General features: G+C 39.6%; 2 protein-coding genes across 4 annotated transcripts in view; both read left to right on the forward strand.

Annotated features, from left to right (window-relative positions):
- The first annotated feature begins 1575 nt into the window (after positions 1-1575).
- Positions 1576-9093, forward strand: LOC308095918 (14-3-3 protein zeta/delta-like). The gene is made up of 6 exons (XM_080443081.1): positions 1576-1703; positions 3394-3705; positions 4568-4691; positions 5566-5729; positions 7263-7358; positions 7558-9093. Exons 2-6 carry the CDS (start codon positions 3412-3414, stop codon positions 7597-7599), a joined length of 720 nt encoding a protein of 239 aa, XP_080299207.1. The 5' UTR covers positions 1576-1703; positions 3394-3411; the 3' UTR covers positions 7600-9093.
- A 2460-nt stretch (positions 9094-11553) lies between these two features.
- The window catches only part of LOC308094581 (polyadenylate-binding protein 1A-like), a 15041-nt gene continuing 11931 nt past the window's right edge, over positions 11554-14663 (forward strand). For all 3 annotated transcript variants that reach the window (XR_013933968.1, XR_013933969.1, XM_080441330.1), the window contains exons 1-2: positions 11554-12356; positions 14343-14536. Coding sequence is in view for 1 of the 3 variants with exons in the window: in XM_080441330.1 (XP_080297456.1) it covers positions 12164-12356; positions 14343-14536 (387 nt within the window). In the remaining 2 variants the exon portion in view is untranslated. The remainder of the gene's footprint in view (positions 12357-14342; positions 14537-14663) is intronic.

The following is a 14663-nucleotide window of genomic DNA, read 5'->3' on the forward strand; positions in this document are numbered from 1 at the left end:
TGCTGACCGGCGCCGCCCCCAGCCCGTAGGAATACATGCAGTGACAAAGATCACCCTCTCCGACTGGCTTCCCTTCGTATAGCTCGGCCCAACCAGTATTCAAACCCCCAGACTCCACTGTGGTGGAAAGGTACTTTACCCCTGCGCCACCTGAGTACCCCATTTTATTGTATTATTTTTATCAATCAACCAATTAATCAATGCATTTATTTATTTATTTGAGTTGGCCCCAACTCCACCCTGACCCTGTTGCCCTTCCCTTTCCCTTCTCTCTCTCACTCTCTCTGTCTATCTCTTGCACACACTCATATGCATGAAAGATGCTCTAAATGCATTCTGTTTTTTTGTGATTTTTTTTTTGTGAGTTTAAAGAATGTGCTTGGCTAGATAGCAAGTAGTTATTGAAATGTTCAAAGAATAATATTATTACTGTATGTTGAAATTCACAAGAACTCTGAGATTTATGCCATATGCCAGATTTATGCCATATTATGGCTTCAAGTTTTCTCTTGGGCCATATGTTGCTCCCCCACAGGAACCTTTTTTTCCCCTTCTGTAGTCCCTTTATAAGGGTTATGTAGGCTGGTTAGGTGAGCCTAGCAAGCGTTGACCAACCCATTATTAACTTTATTAGCTGCAGCCTGCAGCTGTGTTCAACTTGCTCTGACACGTCTGTGAAAATTGTATATTGGTTGCGATATATTATATATTGATCCAAGGCTACATGCGACATAACTTTGACTAAACTTACTACGGTCCTTTCATTCTAGTTTAGGATAAATATGTCTAAGTTCTCCCTATCTAATGTTGCGCTGCAGGCTGTGTGCAGCTGCAGCTTAGTGTAAGGGAGCTTAGTTGGCGCTCATTAAAGTCAGATTTATCTACAGTGCGTAACGATTTTAAATTAAAATGTTTATGCGCTATGAATATATTAAACATTTTAATACACCCACCAGTGCATAAACACTTTAATTAATCCACAGTATACAGATATGGCATAGCTAAACTGGGCAAATTATTTTAGGTCACTTGCAGTGGTTCTGAATGTGGGGGTTCTAACTAAATGATGTATATTTAATGATTATCCATTATTGTTGCTACATGTACAAGTCATAACTCTATGGTAGGCTACAAGTAGGCTACAGCGAGAGAACGTGAGCGAGAATGACACAACAAATCTTGATACACTGTCTTGTTGAACAAGACAGTGTATCAGACCAAATCATGTTCCCACTTGAGATAGGCCAACAAAAAAAAACTTTAACAGGGGTCTGTGGCCTAATGCATATCATTGGGGTGTTTGAATTTAGAAAGGTTGAATCACTGCACCAGGCCCCAAGGAAACTCACATTTAACCACTTAAACCCCAGCATGACAAGCTCGACAAGCTTGTCGATCGGCTATTTTCAGCTAAAGCTTTCCCCGCAATGACAGAAAACAGAAAAGACACTAGTATTAAGCCCTGAGGGACTCCGGTTACCCATATGGGGTTTAAGTGGTTAAGTTTCCTTGCCAGGCCCCCGGAAGTAGGAGGAGGCATAGGCGACATTCCTTAGGTGCTTCAACAAAGGTGAGGGTGTGGTGAGTTACTCCCAACCTGATACTGACTGGGCTTATAAATCTGACGTGCTCTGGGTTTATAGCTATATTCTTTAAAGAGAGCGATCTTACGACCATCTGTATACAGCTACCGTGGACTAAAGGTAAGATTGAAAGCTTGCAGTAACTGATTGGTTTTGATGTCAAGAATTTGATAAATATAAGAGTGTCCGCAGAGCAGAGCAGGTATAATCTGGTAGGGCTGCTATTCACTGGCAACTGATCAAGTGCCAACTATTACGATCTTGTAGCATTATTATAAGCAGCATTATTATAAGTATTAGTTTTCTTGGTCAAAACAGCAGTAGACTATGTGTTTCTCCCCTGCATTTAGTTGAAGCCAGTTTATGTAAAAGTTGAATTTTGTGTAGCATACCAGCTCGGGTCAAGATAACATCTAATGGAAAGGGTGACGTGATAGGCCTATGTTATGACAGAACACTTTCTTGTTGGACTTGAGCTGAATATTAATGTCAGATCAGTGTACTGTAGCCTACAATGTGATCTGCACAAATACCACATTCAAACTTTTGAGAATGTCTTTGAAACAGATTATTGCTTGTTGCTAGAATTCTGATAAAATGTTCTCCTTCCAGATACCGATTTACCTGAACCTGTGTGTGTTTTTTAACAGCCATATAACCTGTATGGATATGTGTGTTTATGTGTTATGATTGCTATGTTGTATGGCCTGGCTCAGGGTAAACCCTTATTGTATTAGCCTGCATGAACAAATACAAAAACTTTCTTGTAAATTGGCAGTCAGGCATAATTGAAAAAGAAATGCATACATATAGGAATAAATAATCCTTCCTTATGTAATTTCAATGTAGTAAAATAAAATAGTATAATACAATTGAATCAATTATAAAAACATCATTGATTATTGATTTATATAAAAAGAATAATCAATCCCCATTTTGGGCATGTCCTTTTAGGTGAACATTTTCCCCAAAAATTGCAGATCTACAAGCTCATCGATGTGACACATTGTTTGCTTACAGTAGATCTCCTCAACTACTCCTCAACTATTAGATTAATCAAAAAAGTAATCAATATCAATGTAATCGCTTGCAACATTATCAATAGTTGCAGCCCTACAGAAAGCAACTATTAATTTAATAAATTGTTTAAGTGCAGCACAATTAAGACATTTAAATAGTACAGTAATAGACACAGTAGTGCAACATCAACTTAAAAAACAAATTCAAAATACACAAGAATTGTTTGTGTAAATTAGCTATCATCATGTGATAAATTATGTGATGTGTAATCTCCCGTAATAACATGATCGGTGCATAAGACTCGCATACTCTCTAATCAAGCATTATTTGGAACAACTCTAGAGTAAGAGTTTCTGTATTAATTTAACTGATATTGGACTAAAATGTAACTTTTATAGTTGCATTATTTTATACAATGATCTCCTTCAACTATATGGGAGTTATACTCTCATAATAACCTTTATATTGTGCTATACAATGAATTGCAACATTTAATGTCCAGTCCTTCTCTTACTTGACAAACCTAATTTTCGTTCTCCCCTCAGTAAAAAACAACTAGTTTAACTTAAAAATATGTTTAAAAGGTCTTGAATAACTTGTTTATCATAGGTTGTCCAATCCTCTCAACTTCCCTGGCCTGTTTTTCTGGTTTAACCCCCCCACCCCACCCCTATACTCCCACCACTAGCCTGTTTCTTCTCACCTTCATACATGTCCCTCCCCCTCCACTGACCTGTCCTGTTTGCTGTGTCCTCTGCTCTTGTGTGCTTCTCCCTCTTACCTCCTTCAGCCAAGACAGTAGGAAACCATGACGGACAAGGCAGATCTGATCGAGAAGGCCAAGCTGGCGGAGCAGATGGAGCGCTATGAAGACATGGCCGCCTTGATGAAGGAGTTGACGGAGCAGAGCTCTGACCTCGAAGACGAGGAGCGCAACCTGCTTTCTGTGGCCTACAAGAACGTGGTGGGAGCCAGGAGGTCTGCGTGGCGGGTGATCTCCAACATGGAGTTGAAGGCCAAGACCCCTGAGAAGAGTGCGCTGGCCAAGGAGTATAGAGGGGCAATCGAGAAGGAGCTGAGGGAGCTCTGCAATGATGTGCTGGTGAGGAGCTGGAGGGGAATGAAGTGATTGGGGTGGTATGCAGGTTGATGGGTGGTGTTCTTTTTTTCTTTTCTTTTTTAGGTTTTGAAGGAGGGAAGCAGGGAGGGAAGCAAGATGAGCTTTGGGGAAACCCACCAATATCTAGAAACACACAGACTCACCAAATGCTGCGTTAAGCGAGCCCGAGTTATACTTAATATTGTGCACAATGCACTCCATGTGAAAAACAGAATTGCTTGTTGCAAATACAGCCACCCTTGCCCAGACAGATGTTTGACTGACTACATGCGTAAAATACATACTGTACATACATACATACATACATGCAGGGCCTACACTTATTTAGATAACAAATATAAGTACTAAATTTCAATTTACATTAAACCTGAACATAATTCCTTTATTGCAGCGTTGATTGACAACTTGTATGTGACTGATCAGACTAAAACCTCTTAAAAGATAGCCTTAACAATGCACATAATGGCTAGACACTGTATTGCACGTACTGTATGTAGATACTTTATTGTTCCCACACTAGAAAGTACAATGTTTCAGGCATGATTCATGCCTGAATCATGTGTGAAACAATTCAAGTAATGTACAGCAATGAAAGGAATTAGAATACACATGTCTTATCAGTGCAGAAACGATTGTGTAACAGTAGGGTGCACTACTAGGTGATGAGCAAACCAAGCATGGCTCCTATTCCTAATGGTGCCTCAAGGCCATTATATAAACACTGAATTGTGCAAGACAGACAAAGCGCTCCAAGCATGCTGAGCATAGATCATGAAGACACATCAAGTTTTATGTTCAGGTTTAATGTAAATTTAATTGCATACACTATTCTCTCCACCTCTAGAGCCTGCTTGACAGCCACCTGATTCCCACGGCAGGTCCTGCGGAAAGCAGGACTTTCTACCTGAAGATGAAAGGAGATTACTGCCGCTACCTGGCTGAAGTGTTCACTGGAGACGAAAAGGCTTGTGAGTCCAGCAGACCCCTGTTTCTTCTACATACATGTACATGTAAATTGATGGGGCCCGCTATCAGGCCCCAGCCCAATTGCACAAATGCTCCTATGCCAATATTTAAGAACACTGGCAGGAATTACATAATCCAGGGCACCTTCTAACAAAGGACATTGGCATGTCAGGAAAGAGAAGTTGTGTTTAGATGGAGGTGGTCTCTGATTAAATTAAACTGACCGTGATCCCTTTGTTGTGGACATTTGTTGTGGTTCACAAACTGTAAGCTGTGAATTTAACCCCATATGCAGTGTAGGGCTGCAACTATTACTATTATGCAACTACTACTACACGTTCCTATACACAGTGTGTATTTATACAGTATATGTATATAAAACTAACTTCGGAAACGTAACTTCGGTTGATTATTCTCCCCTTCAATAATACCAGTTGGTATTGTATTTTATATTGTTGTTATCATTGCCAAAATCCCCCAAGGTGTGTGCCAGTCACAGGTGTGTGACTAGCACCTGAGCATGGGCTCTGAGCGCTCAAAACGAGAGAAGAATATTGGGGGATTTAGACATTTTTTTGTTTAGCTGTGTTATTCCACGATTGCACGATCCTTACAAGTTTTACCTTGTTGTAAAGGTGAGCAATCAACGATATAAAATACAATACCAATTGGTATTAATGAAGGGGAGAAATAATCAACCAAAGTTAAGTTTCCAAACTTTTTATGAGGATTTTATATATATATATATATATATATATATATATATATATATATATATATATATATATATATAAATGACATAAACCTGAGAGCATAATTGTACTGTTATAAATCTTTACATAATTTAATGTAATGTATTTTTTATTTATTTTTCAGCCATCATTACTAAATGCCAGGAAGCTTACCAGGCAGCATTTGAAATCAGCTCCAAGGATTTGGAGCCTCTCAATCCCATCCACCTGGGGCTGGCGCTCAACTTCTCAGTGTTCTATTACGAGATTCACAACTCGCCTGAGAAGGCCTGCGAACTGGCCAAGAAGGTAGGAGCTCACTTCAGCTGGGTGATGGTTGGTTTCCTGTTGAATTGTAAATCCACTGAGATTTCACCATTTTAACTGTGAGTGATAAATTAAATAAAGAGAAGGTTGTGTAATGTTAGTGCAGTGATGTTTGCCTATAGAGGGGGCTCTGGCCCAAATATTTTACAGGCTTTGCATACACAATCCTGTTTCCGAAAGAATTTCTCAATACCTGTTCTCAAAAATACTGTTAAGAATAATATTAATAGGGTGGCCCTATTTTGAGCATGCAACGCGTTGTGAGCTTGTAGACTGGCTATATATAAAAAGCATGGTTTGTGAACACTGATTGGCTTTCACAACTGTCATTTGGAGAAAATACGTTTGCACTTCGTAATATTAAAGGAGAATTTTGGACTAAAGTTTTCTTACCTTTTCTATGACGTTATGATATCTTAGGATGAATGGTACAGTAGAAAAATTTCATAACTCCACCCCTGAGCCGCCACAGCTTAAAAGGTGCGCGGATAGGCCTTAGGTTAGATCACATATTTTAATAGCTTTTTTTTTTTTTTTTTTTTTGAGATCTGACGTTCATAGTGACAGAACACTGTCCCCAAAAAAAAAAAAAAAAAAAAAAAACAGAACTCTCGCTAGACAAGATTGAAATCTCGAGATTGAAATCTCGTGTAGCGAGACTTCTGTATTTTTTGTTTTGTTTGTTTTGGGTTGCATAGTGTTCTGTCACTATGAACGTCAGATCTCACCAAAAAATAATAATAAAAAAGCTATTAAAATATGTGATCTAACCTAAGGCCTATCCGCGCACCTTTTAAGCTGTGGCGGCTCAGGGGTGGAGTTATGAAAATGTTCTACTGTACCATTCATCCTAAGATATCATAACGTCATAGAAAAGGTAAGAAAACTTTAGTCCAAAATTCTCCTTTAAGCTTGCCTTCACAGTGGACCGACTGGAGTTTTAATTTACAGTCTAGAATAGGTCCCATTGCCCGTAGGGATGATCACACTGATAATCTGGTTGGTTGTCAGGCAACCACTAACAACCAACCTATCTGGTTTAGGTATCAGATACTGAATATTACATGTACTGGATCAAATGCCGAACCCCTAAAACCAGCTACCATTAACACTAACTGCACTATGTAAAATATACTGTAGGCCTTTCTTGATGAAATGTATTGTAGTTGAGGCTACTTTTGCAAATCAACTTTGTTGCTTAAAATAAACTGAATCCGAACACTAAATTCCGATTTGGATACCACTTGTTCAAATAGTTTGGGCCAGCTCTTCCTATAGATTACACAATTACCACAGTCTCTAGTCTACTAATATGCTTATGACTATAAAATGGAATAAAAAAAACATCATATTTAATATTGCCTCATATCCCAAAATTGTTGCTCCTGTTTCCTCTGTGCAAGCCACTCTTATTTAGTTCCCAACTGTATTTCATCGCACATTATATCCTCTCACTAGTGGATTTCACTCAAAATAGTTTGGAAGGTATTGACAGCTCAGAGTCTCTGTCCCCAGGCCTTTGATGACGCCCTCATGTTGCTGGACTCCCTCAAAGACTCGTCCTACAAAGACAGCACCTTGATCCTGCAGTTGCTTCGAGACAATCTGACGGTGAGTACACTGCCGTCTGCATACATGTGACATGTCGCTCTCTGCTTTTCTTTTCTGCTTTATTTATCAAAAATAATATCAAAATAATAAAATGAACGCTTTGACGCTTGCCTCTGAAATATCCTCGCTCTTTCAGATGCAGTAAGTTTGTCTGTTTCTCACCCTTCGCTTAATCAAATTCCCCCAACTTTTGTTACAGCTATGGACATCAGAAGGCCAGGGAGAAGACGAGACAGAGTAGGAGGCATATAATAACTGAGTTGCAATCTGTCTTTAAAGGAAAAAACGAAACCCACACATTTTATAGTACCTCTCACCAGCCTACTTTATAGGGGAAATATTTGATTTTAATCCACTAGAGGGTGCTTGTGTTCACTTGTTCAACTAAAACCAGCCACAATGTAACATTTCTACTGTGTTACTAGCATAAAATAACCTGTAAATGTCTACAGTGAATGTTGAAAATAATGTTTGAAATAGTGTCTTCAATGCAAGTGTACCATATTATGCCTGAGGTAACCTGTTTTGAAGAAAATACTTGTGTTTACAAACACAGAGACTAGCCTCCAGCAGCCAGATAATTCTTTTGTGGCCAAAATAACCCCTAAATGACATGAAGAGAAACAAAACAAGGGTAAACATTGGATGTGCTTTTAAAAGATTGAGACCTCTGTGTTATTAATGTGTCTATGCACATGCATTTGAGTGCAGCTCTAGGGCCAGATAATGGGATAATTTTGATGTTTTTTTATTGAGTGTGAAATAGTTGATGTCTGATCTGCCTGTGATTCTCCAAGCAGTGAATAAAATCTCTACCCAGACTCAAATCAGCCTACAAGCCCACAGTATTGCTTTCACATTTACTGGAAGAAAACAAACAAAAAAACTACTTGAATTGAAGCTTTACATGTTACAATACACGTAGAGCACATTTTCTCTCATGAAATCCCTTTACCGCCCATGAACTTTAAAATGAACTTTTAAAATGTATGGTCTTCAAAAATTACATGATGATCTTTCATAAGATATAATTGAACAGCAGAAATGTATCTAAAGAGCTGATTTAGGACAAAATGTATTGTTTTGCTAGGTGAGGTTAGATTCCAACTTGTCTAGTCCTCTCATATCTCGAGTGCTGTCAGTAAGTGATTTGTAGAGGGGACATTAGTCATGGATAAGTGAGTTCATTGTGCATTTGGGATTAGGATTGAGAGAACAGGCTGGATGTAATATTTGGAAGAACCATTTGCCAAAACTTTGGTCAATATTTGGAGATCGGATTACATTACATTTAAGTGGCATCTTGTCAGTTTCTGTGATGTGCCTACAATAACATTTTCTATGGCATGACCTCCTCAACGGGTGGGCAATGTAATATCTAGTTAACATAACTTGATACTGTAATTTTTATATTCATCTTTCTTTGTTTTGTTTTTCTGTCGTGACTTTTTAGTCAGGTATTTTTGTATTTGTGCATGTGATTACTGCATTTTTTGTATTTTACCTGGAATATATATGTTTCTTAATGGTGGCAGAAGGGGTAAAGGTGAAGAGTGTTTTAGGACAGGCAAGTTATCATGCACCCAACAGCTGTGTGTATCTGTATGTATTTCTAAATGTGTACATACCCAGGAAAAGACAAATAAGCTAAAAAATACAGATGAATTAAAAGTGCTACTCTGTAGATGGCAGCTTTACCAGCATTTGATACAAAGTTGTGCCACGTGAATAAAAACTAAAAACAATAAACTCTTTGAAATCTTTCACACTTATTCAACTTTTTTTTGTTACTGCGCCTTGTTTGTTTCAGTAATAGAAATTGTGAGATTTTACAGTGTCAGTTACGTGTATAAGCTGTTTATTACCATCTTTAGGCCCCAAGCGACATCCTACTTTCTTTAGGTTTGTCTTTGAAGAAAGTTTCACGCCACTCATTGCCACAAAACAAATCTAACCAAAACTCCCAGTCCAGTGTAACTCACTGCAATGTAGCCTCGGTTTCAGAAGGCATAATATATCTGTTGACTCCCAGCTGCTCTGCCTTTGTTGTGCCGGCTTTAGGAGAAATCCATACCTCTTGTTTTTCTCTTAGTTTATATAGGCTGCAACAAATCACTTAACTCTGAGTCGATTCTTCAAAAGGCAAATAAAAGGAAAAATATGAGAACTTTTTAGTACAACTTAACATGGTGATGGCTCATATTCTCTCTCATTTTTTGGGGCCGGTATATTTATCCAAAATCATAATATTCCCCACACTTTGAATCTACCATCAAGAAACCACAGACATAAATACAGTAAATGCATGTGTTGAACCATGCACAGACTCCATTCAGAAGTGCAACATCACAGGATGAAGAGAGCGGGAGTCAGATGTATATACTTATCATAACAGATAGTATAATATATACTGTATATCATAAGCCTAGAAATGCAGGGAGTGAGATGACAGGTTGCAGTGGATTATTGTATGTCTTAGTGGTGTATTAATTCATAACTTTGGATTGTATTCCACCACCATACCATGCTGGGATGGAAGTGTATTGGCTGCTCTTCACTGGAACATTCCCCTAGTATTCTGAGCATAAACCCAGGCGGAAGCCTTGAACCAAATACAGGAATGACTTGGCGGGGGACATGTTTGTCTGAATGTTCTGTTTATGACAGTCACTTATGGCTACATCACCCAATGTGTACCAAGTAATATAACTTACCTGGTCACTAGACTGTATTTATTTACTAGTGATATAGACTAGTAAACTGAAGGCAGAGGGAGGGATAAGGACACACACCTGAGATCTTCAAATCAAACCAGAGATGTTGGGATTATGTGGTTAATGGACTATCCAATCATTATGGCCTGATCTATAGTGTCACTCTTCTGGTACTTTAATCCAAAATGGCACTTAAAGCTCATTTAAGCATCAGTCAGGTTATTGTATATTTTGGTTCAACATACGGGTCCCAATTCAAATTTGTATGTCTAGAGGCTTCCATTTAGTTTTATTATTGTATCAGTTATGCCAGGTTTTAGTTTGTAATATGTATGCCATCAGCACTTTATGAGATAAAGTTGCATATTTTATTCTCAGGAAGAACCCATTAGGGAATGGATATGGATGCTATTGACGAATCAAGTCAAAAGTTATTTCATTCAGACACAAGGAAACTTGTAGCCTGGTAAACCCTCCCTCCGGAAATCTCATTTCTATTTGATTCCTCACTCCTGAAATCAAATGGAAATGAGATTTCCGGAGGGAGGGTTTACCAGGCTAGGAAACTTGAGATGTGATTCACAAAGAGAACACCAACATACAAACAAAACTACTGCAACTGTAACAAAATAACCCACATAATAAGTTGCATGGTCCAGAACAGCATCAAACAATATTGTTGGGCTGCAGTTAACAACACCCATTTACCCTTGGATCAAGACTATCATAGATGCATTTAATCGATTCTGACATTAGATACGAAAGTAAGAGTCGATAAAATATATCTATGATTGATAGTCTTGATCCAAGGCTACCCCAGTACCCCTTGATGGCTTGACTTTTTTATTGGTTTCAGGCAGCCAAGCTTGAAATAATGCTTTAATCATTTATAGTGCGTCGTACGACGGTGGCGCGCTCAGAAAATAGCAGATCAACAAGCTCACAACGCGTCGCGGACACGACGCGTTGTGAGCTTGTAGGTCTGCTATTTTCAGGCTTCAACACGATTGGCCCCCATTTGCGTGACGTCTGCAGCAGCGTTGCCATGTCGGCTTATTATAAGCGACTTTGGGCTTAGTTTCTTGTAAAAATTGGTAGTTGCGGGTTGCGTTTTTTTGGGCTTGTTTCTAACGTCTTCTAATTGCTTATTTAGGCTTGCTTCCACATTTTTGTGATCATTTTTTTAAACCAGTGGTTCTCGAATTTTGTGTTGTTAGAATGTTTAAAAAAATATTCCACATTTTATTTCAAGAGTTTTTGAAAATGGCAAGCTCACAACGCGTCGCGAAAATAGTTTTAAAGTGCTCATGTGGCCCAGAGTCTAATATAAGGCTCTGATGTGGCCTATAGCTGCTTCTTTTCGGCTTGTTTTCCTAGAACTGGTTGCTTATTTCTTTCACAAAATATGGCAACGCTGGTCTGCAGCGGTATATTATCACCAACTCCCCGTCAGAAAATTCCCTCAACCCCCGGCTGGTCGTGCTGTGTGAGTGCGTGTGTGCTCCAGAGCTGAGCTCGCTCGGCACACGTTCTATAAAAAAAATAAAAATAAAAAAAATATTGAAATATCTAAAAAAAAAACGCTTAAAAAATCTTTCCTTTCTTTTAACTTTTATTTTTTTTGTAACAAAAACAAAACCATCGGTGAAGCTGGAGTTAAAACCCAGGAAGAAGCTTGAAAACCCGCACAAGAAGTGGCAAAAGATACCACGCGTTTTGTGTTGCTGGACAAGAAGCAACCAAGCCAAGTGGATTTTTTTTTAATTTTGTGTGTGGATTTTTTTGGGCCAGAATTCATACTAGTCATACATACTAGGCCAGTTAACAACATAACCAATATCTAACACGTTTTTTATCATTGACATTCGTCTTATACCAGTCTGCTTTTTTAGTTTTGTTATGTTATGTTATTTTTAAATAAATAACATTCCAGCTGTCAACTTAAACGTTTATTGCGAACCATCTGGACCGTAAGAGAAAACAAAACATTCATTATTCTTTTCGTCTTAAACAACTTTTCCTTTTGAGAGGAGATCTGGTGAAGTTTTTCGCCTCAACACCACACCGTCCCCCCATTCATTCCAGTCTAAAATGAACCCCAGCGCCCCCAGCTACCCCATGGCCTCCCTGTACGTCGGGGACCTGCACCAGGACGTGACCGAGGCCATGCTGTACGAGAAGTTCAGCCCGGCCGGAGCCATCCTCTCCATTCGCGTGTGCAGGGACATGATCACGCGGCGATCGCTCGGGTACGCCTACGTGAACTTCCAGCAGCCGGCCGACGGTGAGTGACTGTCACACAAGTTTAAGAGAACTAATGTGTAACTATAATGTAAATGAAATAACAGACTCAGAGATGATGACAGCCGGGGAGTGGGTGACAAGAAAGAAGCATGGGGCTAGCCCAGTGTTGCCAAATTGTGTGACTGAAATAAGCAACCATGGGTCTAGGGAAACAACAAGCCCAAAATAAGCAACTTAGGCCACATGAGCACTTTAAACCTATTATACATCGGCTATTTTAAAAAAATAATCTTGAAATAAAATGTGGAATATTTTTTGAAACATTTTAACAACACAACGCAAATCCAGTACGGGAGTCCCTTCGATATGGTCCATGACATGAAAATATTTGAGAACCACTGGTTAAAATAATTATGAAAAACTTTTGGAAGCAAGCCCAAAATAAGCAGCTATACACTTAAGAAACCAGACCCAAAAACTGCAACCCGCAACTACCAATATTTACAAGCAACTTAGAGAAAAAGAAGCCCAAAGTGGCTTATAATAAGCGGACATGGCAACACTGGGCTAGCCTCATTCCTCCATCGACAGTAATAAAACTCCACGTGACTGCGTCCGACATATTGTCGGGGGGTATTGCCTAATTTATTTATACTTCGTAGTGTCGCTCGCCAAAAAGAATTGATCTATAAGCGAATGCGTCGTTTGTTTTCTTGCAGAACGGTACATTTTTGGCAAGCGACAACATACCCAAAAGGTGTCACAACAAGACATTGACAAGCTCTTAATATGGTCACACAAACTGTAGCCTCGGAAACCCATGCATTTTTTTTTGTTACAAAAAAGAAAAGCCTGGGGGAGCGATGCACGAACGATGGTCTTGGACCTTGTTATCTCCCTACCAATCAGAGTGCAGAGGGGCGTCGCTCTAAATTTGGTGACGTCAGCGTGTTCCGTGCACAGGCCGAGGGGGGGAGGGGAGGGGAGGCGGGGACATAAATTGGTGAAGCAATAGGAAGCCACGCACAAATCCAGGCGGCTGTGTTTGGGTCCGCCCTTCAAGACCATGGATTGAGCTCGTAGCCTCAGGCTACACAAACTGTGACTGAGATTCACACACTATGGTCAGTTTGAGCAGTGTTGCCAGATTGTGCGAGAGAATAAAGCAACCAGGTGTAGGAAAGCCCAAAACAAGCCACATGACTGTCACTCTAAGCCATTGGCTATTTTCAAAGAAACATCTTGAAAAAAAGTGAAATCCCCAAAATCTTCTATGACCCCCCCCCCCCCCCCCAGCCAAAATAAGCAACAACACTTAAGAAACAAGCCCAAAACAAAAACCGCAACTACCAATTTTGACATGCAACTTACCAGAAAAACCCAAAGACGCTTATAATAAGAGGACATGGCAACACTGAGTTACAGCACAGTCATGCCTGGTTAAAATGAGTATATCCCCAGTCCCAGATGCAATGCAAGGTAGGATTGCCTCAGCCAAGAATCGTCTGCATTCCAGTGATAAGAGGACAGTGGTCTGCATTTTGTCTACTGTTTGGCTTGGGTGTGTTCTATCAAGATGTATCTCTACTGAGTCATATTGTCATGCATTGATGGTGTTTATTCTGTGCAAAAATTCAATTATTCTAGTCCCTCACAATTCAGTTGTAATGTTAATCACTCAAATAAGTGACCTCTCAAATAGACATTATTTTTGAGTGGGTTATTTTTTTTAGCTGCCAGCTATATAATCCAGTGGTTCTCAAACATTTTAATTTCCCCAACTCTGAGAGTGTGCAAATGGTTCCATCTGTATAATCTCAGACCTGTAAGGGTCCCTTTGCAACCCCCACAGAACCCTAAGGGGTCCTTGGACCCCACTCTTGAACCAATGATATAATGCATAATTAAACTAAAGGTGGCACTGGATGCACCAAGCAGAATGAAAATGTCACATTCCATTTGAACTCTGAACCGTTCACAAGTTGATTGGGAAGTTGTTTAACAACTCATGTCATGTCCTTCTCAGCTGAGCGTGCACTGGACACAATGAACTTCGATGTGATCAAGGGCCGGCCTGTACGCATTATGTGGTCCCAGCGTGACCCCTCGTTGAGAAAGAGTGGCGTTGGCAACATTTTCATTAAGAACCTAGACAAGTCCATTGACAACAAGGCCCTGTACGACACCTTCTCTGCCTTTGGCAACATCTTGTCCTGCAAGGTAAAGGACTGAGGGGTCATCTCTCCAGGGATGAAGGTGAACCGTCATGGGTGTCTTGTAGTGTTGCTTTGCTATGGTTTGCATAGTGTGTCTGTACACTGTGTAAATGACACAGTATGCATGGCAG

Source organism: Gymnoscopelus braueri, assembly GCF_963280865.1.
Source record: "Gymnoscopelus braueri genome assembly, chromosome: 11".
NCBI lineage: Eukaryota > Metazoa > Chordata > Actinopteri > Myctophiformes > Myctophidae > Gymnoscopelus > Gymnoscopelus braueri.

Excerpts from the sequence above, each read along its gene's own strand:
- LOC308095918 (XM_080443081.1), top strand. The coding sequence starts at position 3,412 with ATGACGGACAAGGCAGATCTGATCGAGAAGGCCAAGCTGGCGGAGCAG. Across the intron at positions 4,692-5,565 it reads CACTGGAGACGAAAAGGCTT|CCATCATTACTAAATGCCAG; the intron begins GTGAGTCCAGCA and ends TTTATTTTTCAG. Across the intron at positions 5,730-7,262 it reads CCTGCGAACTGGCCAAGAAG|GCCTTTGATGACGCCCTCAT; the intron begins GTAGGAGCTCAC and ends CTCTGTCCCCAG.